This window comes from Scomber scombrus, chromosome 5 (genome assembly GCF_963691925.1).
Source record: "Scomber scombrus chromosome 5, fScoSco1.1, whole genome shotgun sequence".
NCBI classification, from domain to species: domain Eukaryota; kingdom Metazoa; phylum Chordata; class Actinopteri; order Scombriformes; family Scombridae; genus Scomber; species Scomber scombrus.
Window position 1 is genome coordinate 20,303,174 of NC_084974.1, and position 20,574 is coordinate 20,323,747.

A 20,574-nucleotide genomic window follows, 5' to 3' on the forward strand; every position below is an offset into this window, starting at 1 on the left:
TATACAACTTTGTCTCATGCTTTTCATGTCACTCCCCCTCCAGCCTCTATTTGCCGTGTCTAATTGTTTGCCACCTGCCAGCGAAATGAGCTGCCAGCCATGGACAGGCCTTTCATTTGTCTGTCAGTGCGGCAATAGATTGGGAGTGACAACATCAAAAAAGAAAAAGGAAGAGAAAAATGACTTAAAGTGGAGTGCATGGGGGCAGTCGTCTCAGAGCCCCTCTACTTGAGACTTTCAAAGAAGAGGGGTTTAAATTGCTCAACATCCGCATTTCCGGTAGTCCAGATGGGAATACAGTACAGAAATACTTCAGTAATCCTCGACTTCCTCTATTTTCCTCTCATCTTCCCAAAAAGTCTCCACATTAGCTGTGTGAGATATTGTTTGTTCTCACGGATTTTACTTTACACATGACATAGAGGAATGATAATTGATTTTAATTGAATTTGCAAATGGAATGTAAGCATATTTCCTCTCTATCTTTCCTCGTATTACGAAATAGAGCACTATTAGATTAAGTCCTGCCTGTTGAATTTATAAAGGAAACATTTCTTTGGTTATACTTTACACCACACTTATCTCCCACAGCCGCAGAACTAATTAATATTCATTCCAAGATTAATCCTTGCTTTATGCTCTGCAACTCAATTAAGACAATCCTATTAATAAAATATGCACTAGATAATCTATACATGATTTATGAGCACTCAGCTAATGAATTATTCATTAAAAGAGGTTCATGTTTTATCAACATCCTGTAGATCTAATGTAACGTCCCAGCCATCCGCTGAAAGACACAAGTGAGGCGTAAATTTGGAAAGCAAGATAAATTCACGCCCAGTTCCCACATTCAAAACATGCTTGCGATGTCCTGATATGTGTCAATGAGATTTCATAGAGGAAACAAGTACAGAGATCTACTAAATAAATGATACTTGTCATCAGTGCTTTTCAGAGCACAGCTGTATCTCTGGAGATATGAATATTTCAGTAAGCTTTCAAGCTTTCTCTGACTCTTTATACTTCCCTGTGTGATTGAGTTGATTTTGATCTGGATTTTTTTAAGCACAAGTTTTGGTATTGTAATGTGTAATATAATCTTTTTTTCCCCATAGAAAGTAACTATAGCGCTATTTCATCTGTTACATAAAACAGCATATCTTTGATTATATTCAGAATTCAGTTGTGGAAAGAGATGTAAGACAAATTACCATAAAGCCTGAAATGCATCCAGTCCAAGTTTGATTTGAGTCCAGCATGTTTTACCTCATCCAAGGGAGGAACTGTGGATATATAAAAAAGCAAAATAAAACAGTAAAAGTCTGTGTTGTTTTGTTGAGGGATTTCTAGGGATTTGCTTCAGATGACAGCGGGCTTAGCTCATGACAGAGCAGAGGCCTGGCCTGTGTCACCCAGAGTAACTGCAGGAGATTGGACAAGACATTATCTGGCACCCTCACAAACCCAAAGGCCAACTGTAGACCTGATAAGGACAAGCTTTCCTTCTCTTTCCTGTCAGGGAGCTCTTGCAGGGCCAAGTTCACTGAATCATCTTTAATCCTTGCCCAATCAGATTGCATGTGAACAGAGGTCTGGTGGGTTAGTGTTGTGTCCGTGCTTTACTTGAGGTCATAAGTGTAACTTTCATCTCAAGTCTCCACAAGCTTTTCTTCACATGGTTCATTCATGAGCTCTGCTTCTTCCTGTTTTAAAACCATGTGATGTTTAGTATAGTAGACTCTGCTAATAAAAGGGTATTTTTAGGTCTCCTGTTGACTTCTTGTGTGTAATTATTCATCTATCATCCTGATGTCTCAGCCAGTTTCGAGCTCCTTGACAAGAATATTTAAACCTTGATCTATCTAGGAACACAGTATAGAAGCCTGCAGTGTATAGGTTGTAACATGTAAATATGTCTAACACTCTACATATGTATTGCCTGTCAAAACCAGATGCTCCACTGTATGTCTGTACAGAGCAAATGCCAAATAGAAAGGTCTTGAATCTGGTGCTCAATGAGCCATAGTTTTGTCAGTTGGAACACAGACGGTAGCTATGCAAATGCGTGTCAGTAACAACTGCCAAGTTGCTCCTGGAGAGTCTCTCATTAGAGTGTGGTATGTTTTCAGCTCGTCTGAGCAGAGCAGGGGGCAGCAGAGGGCCATCGGTGGCAAGAGCAGATGTAAGGGAAAGTGTAATAGCTGCCTGGCTGGCCTCTTGCCCTCAGGTTTATTTACTTTAGCCTCCTGTTTGCATGCATACGTGTGTGTGCGTGCGTGCATGTGTATGCGTGTGTGTTTGCATTGCATATGTTATGCTGAAAGATGGAGTTACAGGTCAGGATGTTTACCTTTCTGAATGTTCTGACGAATGTCTGGGCATGCTCATGCTGGAAGGGCTTGAGAGCAGTGAGAGACGGTGAAGATCATTGCTATTCTTATTATTGCTATTCTTTATATATACTTTTATTATTATTGCAATTTTTTCTCAGAAAAAAATATGAAATAATTAAATTCTACTTAACATTGTCTGGTGGGTATTATAGAAAGAAAAAATTAGAAAGTTAACTGTTAATTAATGTTCTGTCCTATGACCAGGGCCAAAAAAACCTCTGTTTCTCTGGCTTAACTAAAGTTAGTTAGTAGCTAACCTGCTACTGTATATATATAGCTGGTTAATTTAATCTCAACCGCTGACACATGGCTAGTTTGCAAACTCCAGCTCTATTATAACCCACCCACAAAACTGAAAACATTTATTTTATACAGTCTTTTTATTATATTAAGGTTATTAGTCAGAGTATATAAATAATTCTGCTGCATTATCACAATTTGAGTCTGTTGTCATCAACTGCAGTTACTGCAGCACCCTGAATGATTCAGTGCCTTGCTCAAGGGCACTTTAGCAGGAAAGATACTTGCTAAACAAAGGACATATACCCACAGCCTCCAGTTCATTTTCACTACAGTCTGCTGACCTTTTTGCATCCACCGCTGTTCACGCTGCACAAAGTATTACCATGTGAACTCTGTTGAATTTCTACAATATTTTACTCTGTTAGAATAATTGAATTATGTGAATGTGTATTTCCTGTAGGAGTGTGGTGGTGCCTGTGAAGAAGCCCTCCCCTGGCAGCCTAACAGTTAACACAGTGGGAAGCAACAGCAGCAGCACCTCTGCTGGACTGACAGCTGGCAGCACCCCTAATATCTTTGCTGCTGCCTCTGCAACCCCCAAAAGCATGATCAACACCACGGGTAGGTCATGCACAAGGTTACTGGAACATACTTACACAATTAAAATATGACAATCAGGCCTGGTAATGTGGCTAATTTTAAAATTATACTATTTTAGAGCAATTTGCAAGTGCTTCATTTGAGCAATTACCGTTCATCTCATCAGAAAGACAGTTTTTTTTTTTTTTTTTTTTTTTTTTTTTTTTTTTTGTGAAACCATCCCAAAAATAGAAACAATGCATTTCCCACTGCTGGTTCATGTGATCTTGTATTCCTGTGCAGAGGTTCATACCACCAGATGGCGCTATTTACCTTCCTATCAGTGACTGCAGCAGCTCTGTGTACCACCACATAAAATCCATGTTTCAGTCCCAAGGATTCTTCCTGATACAGCCAAATCAAACAATTCGCTTTAATCTATCTGAATTATAGAATTAACCAAATGCCTTTTAATAGTACTAGCCTGTGTTGTGTTTTCCTGTCTAATTGACAGCATGACCTTCTCCCTCCCCCTGCTGTCACGTTGCTTCTCCTGGGGCTCTGCTGCATTGAACCAGTTCCACCTCAAGGCTCCTGTAGTCTGGGCCTCTGAAAGGAGCCACTTAACACCAAGAGCCATTAGGAACCCCAACACCTTTTTAATGTGCTCCATTAAAAAAAAGAAATTCCCTCTCCTCCCTGAGCCCCTCTGTAGGAATGTGAGAAATGTATCAAAGTCAAAGTGTTCTTTCAGCTTAAGCCACAGGCTCTAACCCAGACCCCATGATCTCACTTTCCCTGGTTTTAACCTCTCACAAGGACAGTCAGAATGATTTTATGCTTGTGCATACGCTGCCAAGAAGATGTGACTTGACGCTCACCTTTGAATTACTATGGTCAAAATACCCTAATTTTGCTTTGACACAGAAACAGAAGTGTAATATGTAAAAATTTGATGCGGATGTTGTTTCAAGTTTGTCAGAGATTTGGTATGTCGGTTGGCACTTCATCTTTGTCATCTCAGTAAGCAAAATAGTTTCATATGTTGCTGCTGACACCAGTTTGAACAACCAGTTCAGGTTGTTTTGGATTGAGTTAAAGATATGGTACACTGTTACCATATTTCCATTGTTTGACTGGGTTGAAATTTGTGCTGACTGATGCAGTCCACTGATAAGAGCCAGACTGCAGCTCTGTTTTTCCAATTTTCCACCATTTTTTCTACTTTTTTCTTTAAATTACTTCAGTCTGCATGGCATCGCCTAAGTTCATGGTCTCTGGAGGTGACAGAGACCAGTAATGCTTTTCATATTTAAACGAAATAGTACAACGATACTGAAAATGTATTTTAAATGTGTTTTCATTAATACTCACCTCCCTTTAAAATGAATAAGTATCATTAACACATTGGTTATTATTCTTGCGATGCTCTAATGTTGCATGTTTCTGAATGTTTTTCCCTGCAGGAGCCACAGATGCTGCGGCTTCTAATAGTTCTTCTTCATCCAGTTTTGTCAACGGAGCCACCAGTAAGAATCTACCAGCCGTGCAGACGGTGGCCCCCATGCCAGAAGACACAGTGGAAAACATGAGGTACAACAGGACCCTCTCAGTTCCCCCTTAATCTTATTTCCTGTGTTAGTAAACTCACTTTATTAAAATTGTATGATAACATCTATTCATCTGCAAAGTTGTGTTTGGATTTTATCTTTTGCTTTTTTTTCCTCCCAAATATTTCTGTTTTTTTTTTTATGTGAGCTGATTATTAACTAATTGATTATATTACCTGACATGATCTGATGGATAACCACAATGTCTTCATATTCACCTTTAGTTTAAAGACTGTCTTTGTTTCTATGTAGTCAAAATATAATGCCACAACAAGGTATATTTAAGGTGGGTTTATGTGAGCATGATGGTGAAGTTTTACTTATTATGTGTTTAACAGTTGTGTATTTCTTTGTGTGTATTTTGTTGTGACCTTGACTCATCTCCTCCTGCTCTAATAGTTTGTGACATACATCCTTAGTCCTGCTCTCCCACTGACTGCTGAGAGCCCAGGTCTTTCTCTGGAGGCTCTTTCTCTCTTTCTCTTTGCCTCTGTGTGTTCTGCTGGAGGAACAGAGATTCAGTTGCCATGGCAGCAGTAACCGACATCACTTAGCGTAACTGTGAAGTCAATGATTGTACCATCTCGCAGAAGAGCCTCCTGATGCCTAACTTATGTTTTAGATGGAGAAAAAACATTCGAGCTAAATTGCCTTTTCCAGTCCACTGAATAAATGTAATTTTTTTTGGTAATACCAAAGATGAAACAGTTGAAAATATAATTGGGTCACGGGCCCAACCCTTAAGTCAGAGAACAACATGAAGCAAATACTGCCTGTGGTTTCATTTTTCATTTTTCTTTCTATTTCAGTGCCTTTTGTGAAGTGGACCAGTGTCCACTACGCCAGGGACTGACACCTCCTGAGCTCAAACCCTTTAGCTCCCTGACAGGATTACAGGCAGCCTCCAGAGGTGCAGGCCAGTGTCATAGGCAAGGAAATTTACATTAGTCACCTACAGTAGTAGTACCCCCTGCACCCTGTTCTCTCTACTAGTCTGTCTTTCCTCTGCTGTGTTTTCCCAAGATGCTAGAAGGCAGATCACACCTCACATATACACACATGACTAAAGACCTAAAGACACAAGACTACAAACTCAAACAAATCCCACACTAAACCTTTCCTCTCTTTTCTTTCATTTTCTTCTTATCCTGCTGCTTTCTGCCCATTTTAGCTGGGAAAACAAGCTTAAACTCTCCTCATGTTGCCTAGTATCTATGTGTATACACAGAGATATGTTGCAGCTATAGTCGTATCTCTGCTTGTATACAGTCTGAGTAGTATGGCTGCATGACTCCAGCTCACAGTTTCTCTCAGGTGCTTAGATAATGTCAGACAGCAGCATGTAGTGAGTGTGTAGAAGATAAGGAACTTCCCCCAGAAGTGCAGAAGTGTGATCCTATGTGCAAGCATGGTAACTTGTCACAACAAAGAATGCAAACAACTGGTGAGACGTCCTCTTTCAATGCAACAAATATGTTCTCATGGCTTTCAGAGATATAAAATCTTATCTTTTTGACATCTCCAGTGATAGCAGCTGCTCTTATGGCTATCTGGCTTGGTTTGCATCCTCTGAAATGTGTTAGTTACCTTCTGCACCCAACAGTACTCTCAGTCTGGCTACACACTAACTGTTGTTAGCTGTGTGCAGTGAATCGATTCATCCCATTCACTTTTACTGTATTTCAGGTGTCTAAATTGCTTTCATGCCTTCTTTTTGTTCTCTTTCACAGCATAACTACAAAGCTGGAGAGGGCTTTAGAAAAAGTGGCACCCCTGCTGAGAGAGATCTTTGTGGACTTTGCGCCCTTTCTGTCGCGTACCCTGCTGGGTAGCCATGGACAAGAGTTGCTCATAGAAGGTACAGGTGTCATAGGCAGCATTGTAATTCTCTAGCTGTGTGTGTGTGTGTGTGTGTGTGTGTGTGTGTGTGTGTGTGTGTGTGTGTGTGTGTGTGTGTGTGTGTGTGTGTGTGTGTGTTAACCCTGTCCCCAGTGCCCTACCACTGTATGTACTTCTTTGGCTGCCTCGTTGATAGATGCATACACCGTGGTAGCTGTTGACAGGAAAGTCACTATTTTGCACACAAGCTAGGGCTCTGTCACATTCAGATTAAATCCACTTTCTCTTTCATTCATCTTGTGGCATCTAGTTGTTTGTCTTCCTTATGATTCACTCCACATATTAAGAATTGTTCCTAGATGTAGTATTTTTAAACATCAGTGTTTCATAGTCACAACAAATGATGAAAAATGTCATGTTGAAACAAATGTTGAAATCATTGGTGGCCTTTGCCTCCTCTGTGTGATATTTTTAGTACTAATAGTTCTCAAATCTAAGATTGCATCTCCAACTCACTCCGTTTTGTGGTGTCAGAGTGATTTTTGTCTTTTTTTGGTCAAATGTTGTTTTTTTTTAATATCAGAATGAACTTGTGGTATTTTGCTAGACTGTTTGCCATTTGCCAAAATCTGAAAGCAATAGCTCTATTTACATTGGAAGAAATTCGACCTTTTTCCTACTCCGTGCCCTAAAACAATTCAACAGATTTTCTGCACAGTCTAATCCAAATCCACTCAGATGGAAAGTAAAATAAAGTATAGATGCTTACAGAGGCCTTGTTAAGTTTGCACTAATGTCTCAGGGATAATGCAGTAATGCTTTATTGATGTTAAAGTAATACAGTGCTGCAAGTAAAACCTGGAATAATTAGTGTTTCAGCACAGACTCTCTGTGCTCTCTGTCACAGCCCCATGATTACTAATGTCTTCCTATAATAGCTTTCATAACTTTATTTTAAACAGAATTACAGCAGTCAGATCGCATGTATTCAAACAGCAGAACTGGTTCAGTTGTGCACAGTGTTTGCAGAAGTGTATGATAGCTCTGCAGCACTCCACTTCCTCAGGCCCCAGGTTGGCAGCTTTCACAGTGTTACTTGTGCCTAACCTCAGGGAATCACTGCCTGTATCTGTGTGCACTGCCACTCTATTCCTCAGGCTTGTTTTGGCTTCTTTTCACTAGAACACACTGCCACCACAGCCGGCACATGCTGGTGTGTGTGGCAGTGAGTGTGTCTGCAGGCATTTATGCATGTGTGCACAGTGTATATGTGTGGCCTCAAGTCTCTTGTCTTGAAGTTTGCACAAAGCAAAATGATATCCTTGCCTTTTTTCACTGCCAAAGTCTGTTCTTTTAACAGTAAGCTAAACCGATATTAGTTTCAGAGGTCTACGCAGAGAATGACAACAGACTGAAAGAATGCACTGCTGTGACTTTATTAAAGCCGGTTCCTGAAAGAAATTGTCTGACGCCACTTGTCTACTTCCCTGAACATAGTTTATTTGTATACTTTTTATATTGCCAGTTACCTTTAATGGAAATTTTTTTAAATGCCTCCATTGCTGCCAATATGTTACTGTTAAAATTTCATGTATTTTCCTCTGCTCATTTGGCGTTTCAAACTTTTAAAAAATATATATATTTTCTTAAATCAGGAGTTGTTACTGCTATATACGTTTAAGAAGTAATCAACCTTAACAAGCTTACATGTGAGCAGGTCCCTGTGTATTTAATACAAACTGATCTTGTCAAAATAATTGGAGAAATGGTGAATTGAGCTCTCGTCTGCAGTCATTAAAAGGACATTTAAAGTAATGCTGATTGCATTTTTTTAAAAATGTTTCCATTTTCCGAGTCCCAGGCAATTAATTTCCACAAACAGGCAGTTTTTCCTCAATACATCATGCATATACTGTACATTATATACATATGCAAATAGACATGTGGGTACATCACGTATGTGGCCAAAGCTACTCGCTGGAGCTCAGGGGAAAGGAATGAAAAATCAGGTAGCATAGACTTGACAAGTGTGAATATGTCTGTTACCCTTTCACCAAAAGTCTGTCAGCAGACTGACCAAGCTGACAAACCAGAGCTGAGCTGAGAGTGTAACCCCACAAACAAGGTCGTAGATAGACAGCTTGGGCCTCAGCACTCCTCACCAGATATGTTTAACCCTGTCTGGGTCTGAGAAAAGTGCACCCTGACAGGGATTACCGTAGGTTTATCAGACTAAACAAACGCCCTGATTTATCACATGCTCTTTAAATCTTTTGCTTTATCGAACCACTCAAGTCTTTGCTAGTTATAGTGTGTTTGTCCAAATGGTTGAGCTGAGATTGCTGTCCTTCTCTCTCTCTTTCTCCTTTTCTTCCTGTCCTTTCCCAGGCTCACAGTTGAAATACTGTGCTGTAGTGCAAAGGCGCTCCATTTACCAGTAATTACCAGCCATCCATCACTCCTTAGATTGCTCGGGGTCGAGCCCCCCTGTGCCCCGTGTGCCCCTTTGCCTCACCCTATTCCTTCACCCCCCACCCCTTTTGCAGACATGTGGTCACTGCGGCAATTATGTTGAGTGCACCCTGAGCTTTACACTTGGAGTTGGTGGGCAAGGCATGAGTGTGAACACTGCTGCTGTTGTGATGCCTGCCGCCTGCTTCTTGCTGTCCCCTGCGTGGCCCAGCCTGCCGGCACATCACCCCACAATGCCACATTCACCCGCGCCTTAACCCTGGCCTGTTTACAGGAAAGGACTGGCAGGCCGTGTTTAAATAGAATGCATTTAGTTTGTCTACCAGCACAAGACCAGGGTCAGTTGGCCACCTGACTCCTGTGTCAGAACAGACTGACTTATGGCTCAGCATGTCACTGCTATAACAAGGGGTCAGCCGTGGCACAGTGTGTACAAGAGAAGGGTCACATCCTTTCAGAGTATTTACAATACGCTCTCTCGGACAGTCTCCACTCATGAATAGAGACGGATGTAGTATTAGCAACCAGTTCAGTGTTCGGAATATTTAGCATTCTGTGTTATATTGTACAGTATTTATACAAGTTAAACTATGTTATCTGGTTGACCTGTAATGGTTAATCCTGAATTGTCTTTAACAATATAAATCTGAATTAAAATTACATAGATAACAAGAATTTGACTTCATGAATTATATACATTTAGTGTTTCTCATCCAACCAAAGTTGAAACTAACAAACACTGCTGGTGTAACAAAATCTTAGCGGAATGTAACATACAAAAAATTTGAATTATAATCTAAAAGCTGAATAACTTGATCCTAACTATTATTTTGTTGTTGTCCAGCATTATAGCAGTCATAACAGGTGCTTGTCTTGCGTTTTTAGTTTTGAGAATGGGCCTACAAAGTTGTCCACATTTGGATAGATTGCACAGAAAAATTTTAACTTTTTATCCACAGTACAATAATACAGAGATGTCTTTTAGCCCCTGGAAGGTGTTCAGGTACATCATCTACATCCTACCACAAAACATGTGGTAATGTGACCATTATTGCATTATTACAACAAATAATATGCATACCACTTAACCCACTATCACATATTGGGGATGTTTTATACTGGACAGTGCACAACCTATGCACTCATGAAAAATGTGGCAACTGAAATCTTTGATTAAGAATATTTAGCTCTCTCCTCCGATTGACATCCTGTCACCCACGAAACAATGGCAGCTGTGTGGCACAGAGTTGTACTCCTGGCAGCCTATAATGAGTCTTGGAGAATTGCTTTCTTTTCTTTACTAATGACTGCACCTTTAATGGTTCTCTGCAGAGTAACAGAAAGAGCTGGAGGTGCAGAATAAGGGACCAGTTGCAGCCATTGTTTCTGCAAATGAGCTTTTCACACCTGCCCTTGTTTCATTAGAGCGTTGTCTGCTTCTGCGGCTCTCGCCGTCTAAAGAATGGAGATGAGGGAAGAAGCTGTGAATGTCTGTATTCACTTCTGTGAGCACATGTGCATGTAAAGTAGGTGTGAGTATGTGTGTGTGTGTGTGTGTGTGTGTGTGTGTGTGTGTGTGTGTGTGTGTGTGTGTGTGTGTGTGTGTGTGCGCACGCAGCAGGGCTGCTCACATATACATGTGTGCATCTGTTTTGTGCAGATGAAAACGTTTGTTTTTTGTTATATTTTTATAAAGTGTAAATTGGAAGCAATTAATGAACAAATCAGAATATATATTTTTAAGAATAATGTATACATGGTTATCATGAATATTTCATGCTACATAAATAATGAAATAACTATACTGATTAAGCCCACAGATATTGAATAATGAGAAGTGAGTTAAATAATACACTGACTATCGTGGTTAATATCTAATAGTGTTTGTGGTTCATCTGTTTTGTCTCCACAGGTCTAGTGTGCATGAAGTCAAGCACATCAGTGGTGGAGCTTGTCATGCTGCTTTGTTCTCAAGTGAGTTTTTTTTCTTCCTTCTCCTCACAACCTTCTCTCTCAGCCTCCCTTTGTTTTTTTGTCTCATCTTTTTTTCTCTGTAATGTAAGGCTTTTACTGTCTTTTTTGCTCATGTGCTCCTCAAAATGTTGTATTGCATCAGTTGGTGGAGATGTGTAATAAGAAACCCATTGTTGAATAGAAATTCTGGCAAATTTGGATGATTAAACAATCCATTTTACTCATCTCTATATATATATGCATATTTTAAACAGAGATTCAGTCTTTATGTAGCCCATATCGCAAAAAAGTCTTTATTTGTGGTTAATTATAAGGGCAATGTCTTAGATCAGAGAACAAGTTATCTAATCTCTGCTGGAGTTTTGCTTATCATAGTTTTCTTTTTTAAAAGCAAATTATCCAAACTGATGACAACATGCAGCTTCATACAGAATCAAGTGACTTTCTCACTACACCTCAGAGCTTTAATCCCTAGCCCTTTTTAAGAGAAACGAGCCCCACCTCATGCAACGCTGCAAGTGACTGATCACCTCCAAGCTGACCCTCTGAATCTCTTGTTAAGCCCTTGTTTTAGAGAAGGTCAAAGCCCCAATGTAGCAGTTAGAACAGGAGATATTTAACATACCTTCTGTCAGCCCATCAGTCTTGCATCGGGAGCCCATAAGGAAGCCATTACTTGGTGCCTCTTTGTGAATCCAGACTGCAGGGCCAGAGATTTGAAGAGGTGGATTGCCACTATGTGTGCTCCATGGTATCTGCCATCCAAAGCTCTCTTCAGCAGGGTGCTCAGCCTTTGTTATATGGAGGCCATTATTCAGGGGCTTTTCTCTAAAAAAAAATGTGCATAAAAGGGGCAGCCAGCATTGAGTTATTGTTGTTCTTTTGAAGGTTTTTTTTGACAGGCTCCTTTTTCTCCCGCTTTTCTGTCTGTAGAGTAACTCTGGGAAGTTGCTTTTTCCAGCTCTTGGATTTATTGCAGATGAGATCGTCAGCATACTGTTAGGGGTCTGAGTCCATCCCCCCTTTACACAGACAGCATTAATGCACCTCCAGAGGTTCCTGCCATTAAAGGCTCTGGGGATGAAACACAGGCTGAGATATCGATCAGACAGCGAGGCCTTGAAACTGGACCATATAGCTGGGTGTCCTTCTACAACCTTCCAGATAGAGATGAGACATTGCTTGTATAATAATACTAGCATCAGTCATGTTACCAGCTAATATGATATGCAATGAAAAATCATGTTATAAAGAAGCGTAGTTTATCACTGTCTCCTACATTACTTCTTTCATATGACAAAGCTGATTCAGGCAGAACTGCTTTACCGTAAGCAAATATAATGACTAATAATAGCATTAATTAAGGTCCTCTGCGTCACATACTGTATCTCAAAAAGCACAGCAAGTTTTCTCACATGGAGGTTGAGATTTGGCTGACATCATTATTAAATGTCATCTTCAACCTATCCCTCACGTATTTCAACACTAATGTTTTAATACAGCAAGGAGGGCACTTAGCTGACCTTTAGTCCCTCTCTGTTTGGTGACCTGTCAGTTTTATGAATAAATTAGTGCTAATGATCTGCCTTTTCTTATTTATGCATACTAATCACAGCAATCATTGTGTAGCTGACCACGGCTGCCGACACTATGTGTCTTTCCTCAGCCTGGGCAGCTGAATGAAAAGGTCAAGCGGCTCTGTTTCTTGTAACAGCTTAAACATACAGGGGGGATCTAGAGTGGAGCCACAGAGATTTAGTGATGGAAGGCCTCCAGATGTGGAGAGTATAACAGAGCAGATAAAAGCAAAGGCTCCTGCTCACTGACAGGTTGGATTGAAACACCACAAATACTTAGTGACCTGCTGAATTTCAGGAAGATGAAAGTGGGAGGAGAGAAAATCTTCTCAAGGCCAGCAAGCTGTTGTCTCCTGTTGGTGGTGGGTTTTTTCAAGGATAAGTGGAAGAATGGTGCTATTTCCCAAAATTAACCTACAGCATCATCTTTGATCATCTGAAATTTCCCAGTTTTCACAGTATGTCAGAGAGGTGCAAGTTTCTGTTATTTTTCAGATTCATCGTTCAGATGAACCAAGTTTCCAGCAGCATTAGGAAGCAAACAGCTGATGAACACATTTTTCTAAGGAGTTTTTGGAAACTAAACCTGAGATGACAGTCAATTGAAAGTTAAAATTATGTCCCGTCACCAGAAACATGACAAAAAGGATGCTAATCCATGTCTGCTGCATGTGTAAGTAGGAAGTGTTAGCTGAAAAGTTAGCCATAACACATATGCACATATAATATGCAGAGACTTTGTCAGTTTGTTGTGGAGCTCTTCTGCTCCCAAACGGCCAATACCTCAATTGATGCATCTTAAAATCCCCATATTATTATTTTATTTTATTATTTTTATTCAAGCCACTAAACCAAGTGGCCAGAGGTGCTGCACTCTCCTCATGGTCTACATTTACATCACGGATCACATCTCATTCTAAAGGAGGTGCACGTCAGGCCTAATTGACTTCAAATGGGCAGCAGAGGACTTTTTAAAATCTGTGCAATCAAAGGCAGCCTCCTTTGGGAGCTCTGCACTCCAGTAAAAAAGACAAGAAAAAAGAAAGTCTCTGAAGTGCTATCTGAGCTGTCAACAAGCATACCTTAGACAAGATAGCAAATTTGACTAGTTCTTGCTCCACTGACCTGCTGCGACTTTCCTGCCATTGCCCAAGTGTCATATTTGCCTTGATTTCCGTATTTATTTTTGTCACGTGAGCGTGGTGCAAGGAGAACCTCAGAAGACTGACTGTACATGATCCCTGTCTAAATCAAAAACAGCTTATTCCAGGCAGATACTGTAGCAGAGGAAGGGGGTCACAGGGAACATTTGGAGACCAGATGCTCAGCAGTTTGTCAGCACCATCTCCCTGACTTAACGCATCATAGGGTCAGACTGTGTACTCTTGCGTGAACCGCTATGTGTCAGGCATGACAACTGTGTACAAAAACACATGCCCATACATAATAATGTCAATGTCAGTTATTGTGGTAATGTACACAACAAATGCTACTTACCTTGTGTACACACTGACATAGAACAAGCTGTGTATGTGTGAACAAGGTTTATTTTTCTCCATTTATTCTTCCTGTTTGAAACAGACAGTAATATTAATTGAAAAATTTAAATGGATAGTCATGTTCAAAGGCCCCTTATCTATATGAATAGCTTTCAGTTGTATATACATTAACAGCCCTCAGGACTGAAAACCTTTTTTCCTTTAATTTTTCCTGTGTTTTCCCTATTCTTTTGAACTGTGGCCTTCTCTGTTTTCCATTCCATTTGCACCTCAGTGAGGGTACAGGAGAGCCGAATTTCCCACAGTGAAAGGCGCGCTCTCAAACTGCTTTTTAATCATTTCCAGAGCATGTTGTGAGGCAGCAAGTGCTGGCAGTCCGGTCCAGGGCTCGGATCCCTTCCAGGCGCACACTGCAGGGCTCAGTAAGCCTGCTCAGTAATCTGTCACTGTAAGGGACAGAGGAAATGGCTGTATTTAAGTGAGAGGATACAGTTTCATCCCACAATTACATCTCTCCTGTGTTTACAGATCTTTTCACAGAGGAAGAAATGATGGTCACACATGTGGTGCAGGATTTCAGCTTTTTATAGCCATCACTTTTTCCTCAAAGGACGTACAAACTAAATGCTTTCTTTACCTACTTGAATTACAAGCTATCAAATATAATCTCAATTACAGTTGAAATATGCAATTTGGATGGTGACATGTGATTCTTGTCACGCATTTCTGAAAGATTCTGTTGCATATTGGATCAAAAGGAAATTTTCTTACTCACTGCTTTGCTATTTTACTTTTTGGCTGTGTGAGAAAGTGGGGTTTTTTTGTTTAGTTTTTTTTTTTTGCTTTCCTGCCTCTGTGATACTTAAACAAAATTGGCCACTTTGACATGATGTGTTTTTTAACCAAAGTCTAATATCATTTAATGGGATTTAATTGTATTCTGTTTTTCTATGGAACTTTAACTATTTACAGCCTTAAAAATAATCAAAAAGTCAGAGCTTCATTGAATAACAAATACAAAAAAAAAAACCTCTCTCATTTCAGGAGTGGCAGAACTCCATTCAGAAGAATGCTGGCCTGGCATTCATTGAGCTAATCAACGAAGGAAGGTAATGTATCCATTCACTGTAGGTTTAATCCCTCAGCCAAGCAGTCATTTATCAATCTTTTTTGTTATCAGTATGTGTATTTTTTTTTTCTTCATTTGTAAAAAAACAAAAGAAGGATGAAGAAAATCTCTAAACCTCTTGTTGGCTTCTCTGTAGGGAATACATGTAAATAAGATTGTGGTGAGTGGTTGAAGTAGGAATGTATATACACTCCCTCACTGTCTGCCTCATTATCTCTCTCTATCTTTGCCAGCCTTACTGTATTTCTAAATATCTCTTGTTTCCCATTCTCTCTCTGTCTCTCTCTCTCTCTCCCTCTTCCTCTGCTCTCTGGGTGTGGCCAGACTTAGGGTTTTCTGTAGAGCAGATCAGGGGCGGCTCAGCCTCCTTGCCCATCTGCTGACCCATCTGGCCAGGCCCCCTGTATCCAAGCCTCTTGCTTCAGTCCAGCTAGGCTTCTCTCAGTCCCCCGCTGGCCCTGGAACAAAGAGTTTCAGTCAGTCGGGCCACACGGTGCTGTCCAGGGTGCTGCTGACAGATACATAATTTCCTGGTCTTACTCAAGTCTCTGCACACCTGCTCTACTTAACTAGACAGATCTAGAGAAAGCTAGTCTGTTACCTCTGTGTGTCTTACGAGGTGTGGCTGACACAGACGTTGTATCTGTTGTATGTTCAACAACAGGGAGGTAGTTACGTGCTGTTCCTCTGTTTCATGAAAACAGAGGAACAGCAGGTTAAATGCAAACCTGTAATCAGATGCACTAAAATACACAGAATGAAGCCTTTAATTACTTTGAAAGTAAACTGATCATTCTTCTTCTTTATTGATACTCCTTTCTAGCATGACTGTACCATCATCCATGCCAGAGTCCCGCCTCAGGTTACCATATTGGCACAGCTCAGTATAGACTCACGAGTACATCAAGGATTATTTTCTGTTTACAGTAATTTAAGGGCATTGCTTTAAAGCCCCAAAAGTGAAGTCTACAGAGATCACGGTGTTGACCACTGACTTATGTTATGAAAAGACAAAGTATATGGTACTTGGAGGCACTCAACAATAAAACGTTTTGAAATGCAGTCTAAGGTAATGATTTACAACTTCAAAAGACTTGTTCTATTCTGATCAATAAGATTAGAGATAATTTGTCTTTGAACTGGTTTTATTTTTGTAATTTTGATTTACAGCACATGTATGATCACCAGATAAGGCAGTGTTCAACTGGGGTATTTTAGGGGATTGCCTATTAGCCAAAAACAAGGGTAAAATCCAGTCTTAAGTGTGAATAATTGTGTTAATAAGAGTTCCTTATCTCTGAAATAATAATGCGAAAGTGCAGTGCAGAGTGTGCATGGTTTTTTTCAGTCTTTATCACTTGTCAACTTGGTTTCACATCTATTCTTGGTTTCAAAACAAAGCTTGGCGTTGTCAGCCACTCTCTTTGAACACTGAACGTCTGTCTATTAATGAGTGCTTGTCAACAGTTAAAGAGGCAATAGCAGCTGATGAATGCAGCCTCTGGATTATTGCCTCTCCTTGGGACAGGAGGGAAATTACAATTTGTATCAAGCACTGGAGAGGAACAGGGGCTCCTTTTAATTAAAACAAAGCTAGCCTAATGGGGTGTAAAATTGCATGTAATCTACACACACTAGCCAGGGTGTTTTTCAATTTTTAAAGATACTGGAATTTAAATTAGACTGTGGGCAGGGACTACAGAGTGTCCACAGTCAGTCATGTGAGAAGTTGTCTACGGCCAGACTTGTCAGCAATACAGGTGCAGGGTTGATGCTCTGGTCAGTGGGAAGGGATGCCCAGCCAATCAAGAGTGTGCCAGACAGGCTTCAATGCTCTAATGACACTCCATTCCTTCTCTTAATGCTACGGAGAGATCCGTCACTGACCTGCAGCCCCGCAACATATCACAGAACAATGATGCTGTTTACTAGTCTATTCTTTCAACAAACACAATGTCACACAATCCTGACAAGTTATATTTAACTTAACCTTGCGCCTTCCTTAGGGGCTATAACTAATGCAAATGCTATATTTCATAATGAATAATTAATAGCATGCATTTGAGACATGTGGTCTGGTGTATTTAACTTTCTCTGCAATGTTAAAGGTTGCTCTGCCACGCTATGAAGGACCACATAGTGCGGGTTGCCAACGAAGCTGAGTTCATCCTGAATAGGCAGCGAGCAGAGGACGTCCACAAGCATGCAGAGTTTGAGGTAAAACTGTGTTCTTTCTTGCTTTTCTAAATTCAAGTTAAACCATTTGCCTTGAAAATAGAACATGTTGTCCATGCGCTAATTAACCCTAAACAAATCCTATTAGCATGGAGCAGACATTCAACTGTATATGTTCAATAATCTCATCCCTCTGTGTCCTCACGAGGATTAAATTCTCACCAGTACAATTCCTTATAAAGGAATTTAATTACTTGTAGCAAAGGGGTATGCCGACAATATTAATTTAGGATTTTGATATGAGCTTTTCCAACCAACTTTGGGGGTGGCCTCTTGAGTTTACATTTAGCCCACCCACATCAAACCACTCCCATTTCAGACATGAAAGGAAAACTAATGAGGTTATAGAAATTTGTGAATATTAATTTTCTTGCAATAATGGTGCTTATAGTTTCCTCTGTTTGTCTGAAACCACCATAAGAAAGAAATTTACCTTGTATTGTTTGATGCAGACTCAGGTTCAGCTGAATAGCACATTAAACAAACAGAATACAGTAGAAATGAATGAAAAAATAGAGGGAAATCTTACTGTATTCAAATATAGTGTTTGGTTGTTGTAGAACATTAGAGGACATACATATGTGTTTGTGTGTATTTGAGTGTGTGTGTGTGTGTGTGTGTGTGTGTGTGTGTATTCGTGTGTAATCACACAAACGTGCCCACACAAGCCTACAGACACACATACGCATCCTATCGTCACCTCTGTTAGCAGCTTGTACATGTTGGGAGTGATGAGTTTCTTATCTGGAAAAAGCAGCCATCCTCAAACAGCTGCTTGATATACAGTTCTTGAGGATCCTTGACCTGGTAGATAAACTGGAAGAGACGGCTAGATATGCAATGTCAGGAGAAGGGGGAAGTGTACCTGGCCCCATCCGTTCTGTCTGCCAACTCCAGACAGCCTACACTTTTCATCTAGGTCTGACGTTACTTTATTACCCACTCTCCAAGATTGAAGATTCAGGACGCAGATAAGACATTTTTACAATTAAGTTGGTGTCAGGGTGAAGCGTCATATGCTTTAAAGTGATAAATAACATTTGATATTTGTCACAGCATCACGTGGTAATGTGAGGTGACAAGCAGAGATTGAGTTATCTCCTTTATGAAGAATATGTTGAAGTATACTATCTGACAGAATTCAAATTTGAAGCAGGAAATTCAATTAACTTCCAGCTTCTGTTAGCAAATTAGATTTTGAATATTAGCAAGAGTTCCCCCAGGGTGGCACAGTAAGACAATCTTGTTTCAGCAGCAAAGATAGAGTCAGATGTGCTCCTCTAGATTACTTTTAGCCACCTGGAACACTTTTTTCAAATGCACTGACTTCTGGAACTTGATTTAAAACCAATATTAAAACACAAATCTATGTATTTTAGCTATTTTTCACATTTTGGATACTTTATTTTCAACACGCATTTTTTCTTGCATTATTTCTTTTGCATGTATTGGGCAGTTAGGCATGCAGAGACAAAGGAAACAGGGGTAGAAAGAAAGAGAGCAGTATGACATGCAGCAACAAAGGTCAGCTGCTAGAATCAAACCACGGACGTTGTGATTAGTCATTTTTTAAACTTTATCATCTTGACACCTAACATATTCCTAAATACTGAATCAAGCATTATTTGCATCATATTGTTGATATTTTAAATGTATTGCAGGTTACAAAAAAGGAGTGCATTATTGTGTTACATTTTGTTATAGAAAATATAGCTGCATATTTACATTTTACACCATTAATATGAAGCAAGACAATGGCATGCCCTTTGATATAATGGCAGTCTAGCTTTGATAACCTTGACAGCGGTATTCTTTGTGGATCTATTATAGTATTTCCCCTTCTCCCCTAATAGCACTATCCACAGCTACCTAGCAGGGAGCCTCATCTGTCCGCATTCAGGGAATGGACTGCCTTCATCCGCTCGCCATGATTTACTACACTCCTCCAAGGGAGCAGAAATATATCTCTCAGCCGTCCACTAATATCTTTATGCACTCAAGTGTGCTGAATGAAGCCATAACATTCTTCAGCGTGACAAATGCTCCATTAGAGGATATATATTATTCTGGCTTTATTCAAGTAAAATATTCTCAAATGCTATTACAACAATGTCAGACATCACTTTTGGCAGGGCATACTGTACCTAAAGCCATAAATATATGATGATGTTCACACATTATGTTTGCTTCCCCACTATCCTTTTTTTCTTTTTCTTTTTTTAATATCAAATTAGTCCAACTGTGCTCAATATGCTGCTGATAGAAAAGAAGAAGAAAAAATGTGTGACCACCTGATCAGTGCTGCTAAACACAGAGACCATGTGACGGCCAACCAGTTAAAGCAGAAGATCGTCAACATCCTCACCAACAAGCACGGTGCCTGGGGGACACTGGCCCAGAGGTAAGCCCCTTCACTTTGATGTATGAAGATCACATTTAAACCAACATGGGCCACGTTAGGTCCAACCTAGAGGACAAAAGTTACCTGTTCACAAAACTCTGCAGTGATGGGATGGGACCACCAGTTAATGTAATTTTCCCAGAATCCAATAGGGTCAGCGATCTGGTCAGCAAACGCAATTACAGTGTGGAGTGGCTTAATCCCCTGGGGACAGCTGATTGGCCAGTTGTTCAACAGACCGGGGTGGAAGATGGGGGGCTGGGGGTGTTTCTCCAGTGTTGTCCAGGCATTCATTGACCCTCTCAGTAACACAGAGCAGCACCTGGTGGTAGTTGCAGACTTCCCCATGGGCCCTGTTAAAATAACCGCCGGCTCTCCTGCTCTGCCTCCCACCACTCGCCTGCATCCACATGGTCCCACAGACACACTGCAGAGGGGAAGGATCAAGAGCTTGTTATATCAGGCAAACACCGGCCTTTCAAAAAAAAAGTGTTTGTATTGAGCTAAGAGCTGAGAGTTTGACCATTTATCTTGTGTTATAGATCTAAGTTACAGTATGCATGCAATTTTATAAAGTATATGACAAGGAAGGTTCAGTTATGCTTGCAGGTGAAACTGTA

At 40.3% G+C, this 20,574-nt stretch overlaps 1 protein-coding gene across 2 annotated transcripts in view; it reads left to right on the top strand.

The window, feature by feature from the left end:
- Positions 1 to 20,574, top strand: part of nbeab (neurobeachin b) — a 212,246-nt gene that overhangs the window by 111,458 nt on the left and 80,214 nt on the right. The window contains exons 32-39 of one of the 2 annotated variants that reach the window (XM_062419730.1): positions 3,100 to 3,260; positions 4,685 to 4,811; positions 5,638 to 5,757; positions 6,559 to 6,692; positions 11,052 to 11,113; positions 15,234 to 15,298; positions 17,427 to 17,535; positions 19,788 to 19,954. In XM_062419730.1, coding sequence (XP_062275714.1) covers positions 3,100 to 3,260; positions 4,685 to 4,811; positions 5,638 to 5,757; positions 6,559 to 6,692; positions 11,052 to 11,113; positions 15,234 to 15,298; positions 17,427 to 17,535; positions 19,788 to 19,954 — 945 coding nt within the window. The remainder of the gene's footprint in view (positions 1 to 3,099; positions 3,261 to 4,684; positions 4,812 to 5,637; positions 5,758 to 6,558; positions 6,693 to 11,051; positions 11,114 to 15,233; positions 15,299 to 17,426; positions 17,536 to 19,787; positions 19,955 to 20,574) is intronic. The other variant, XM_062419729.1, reaches the window with a different exon arrangement.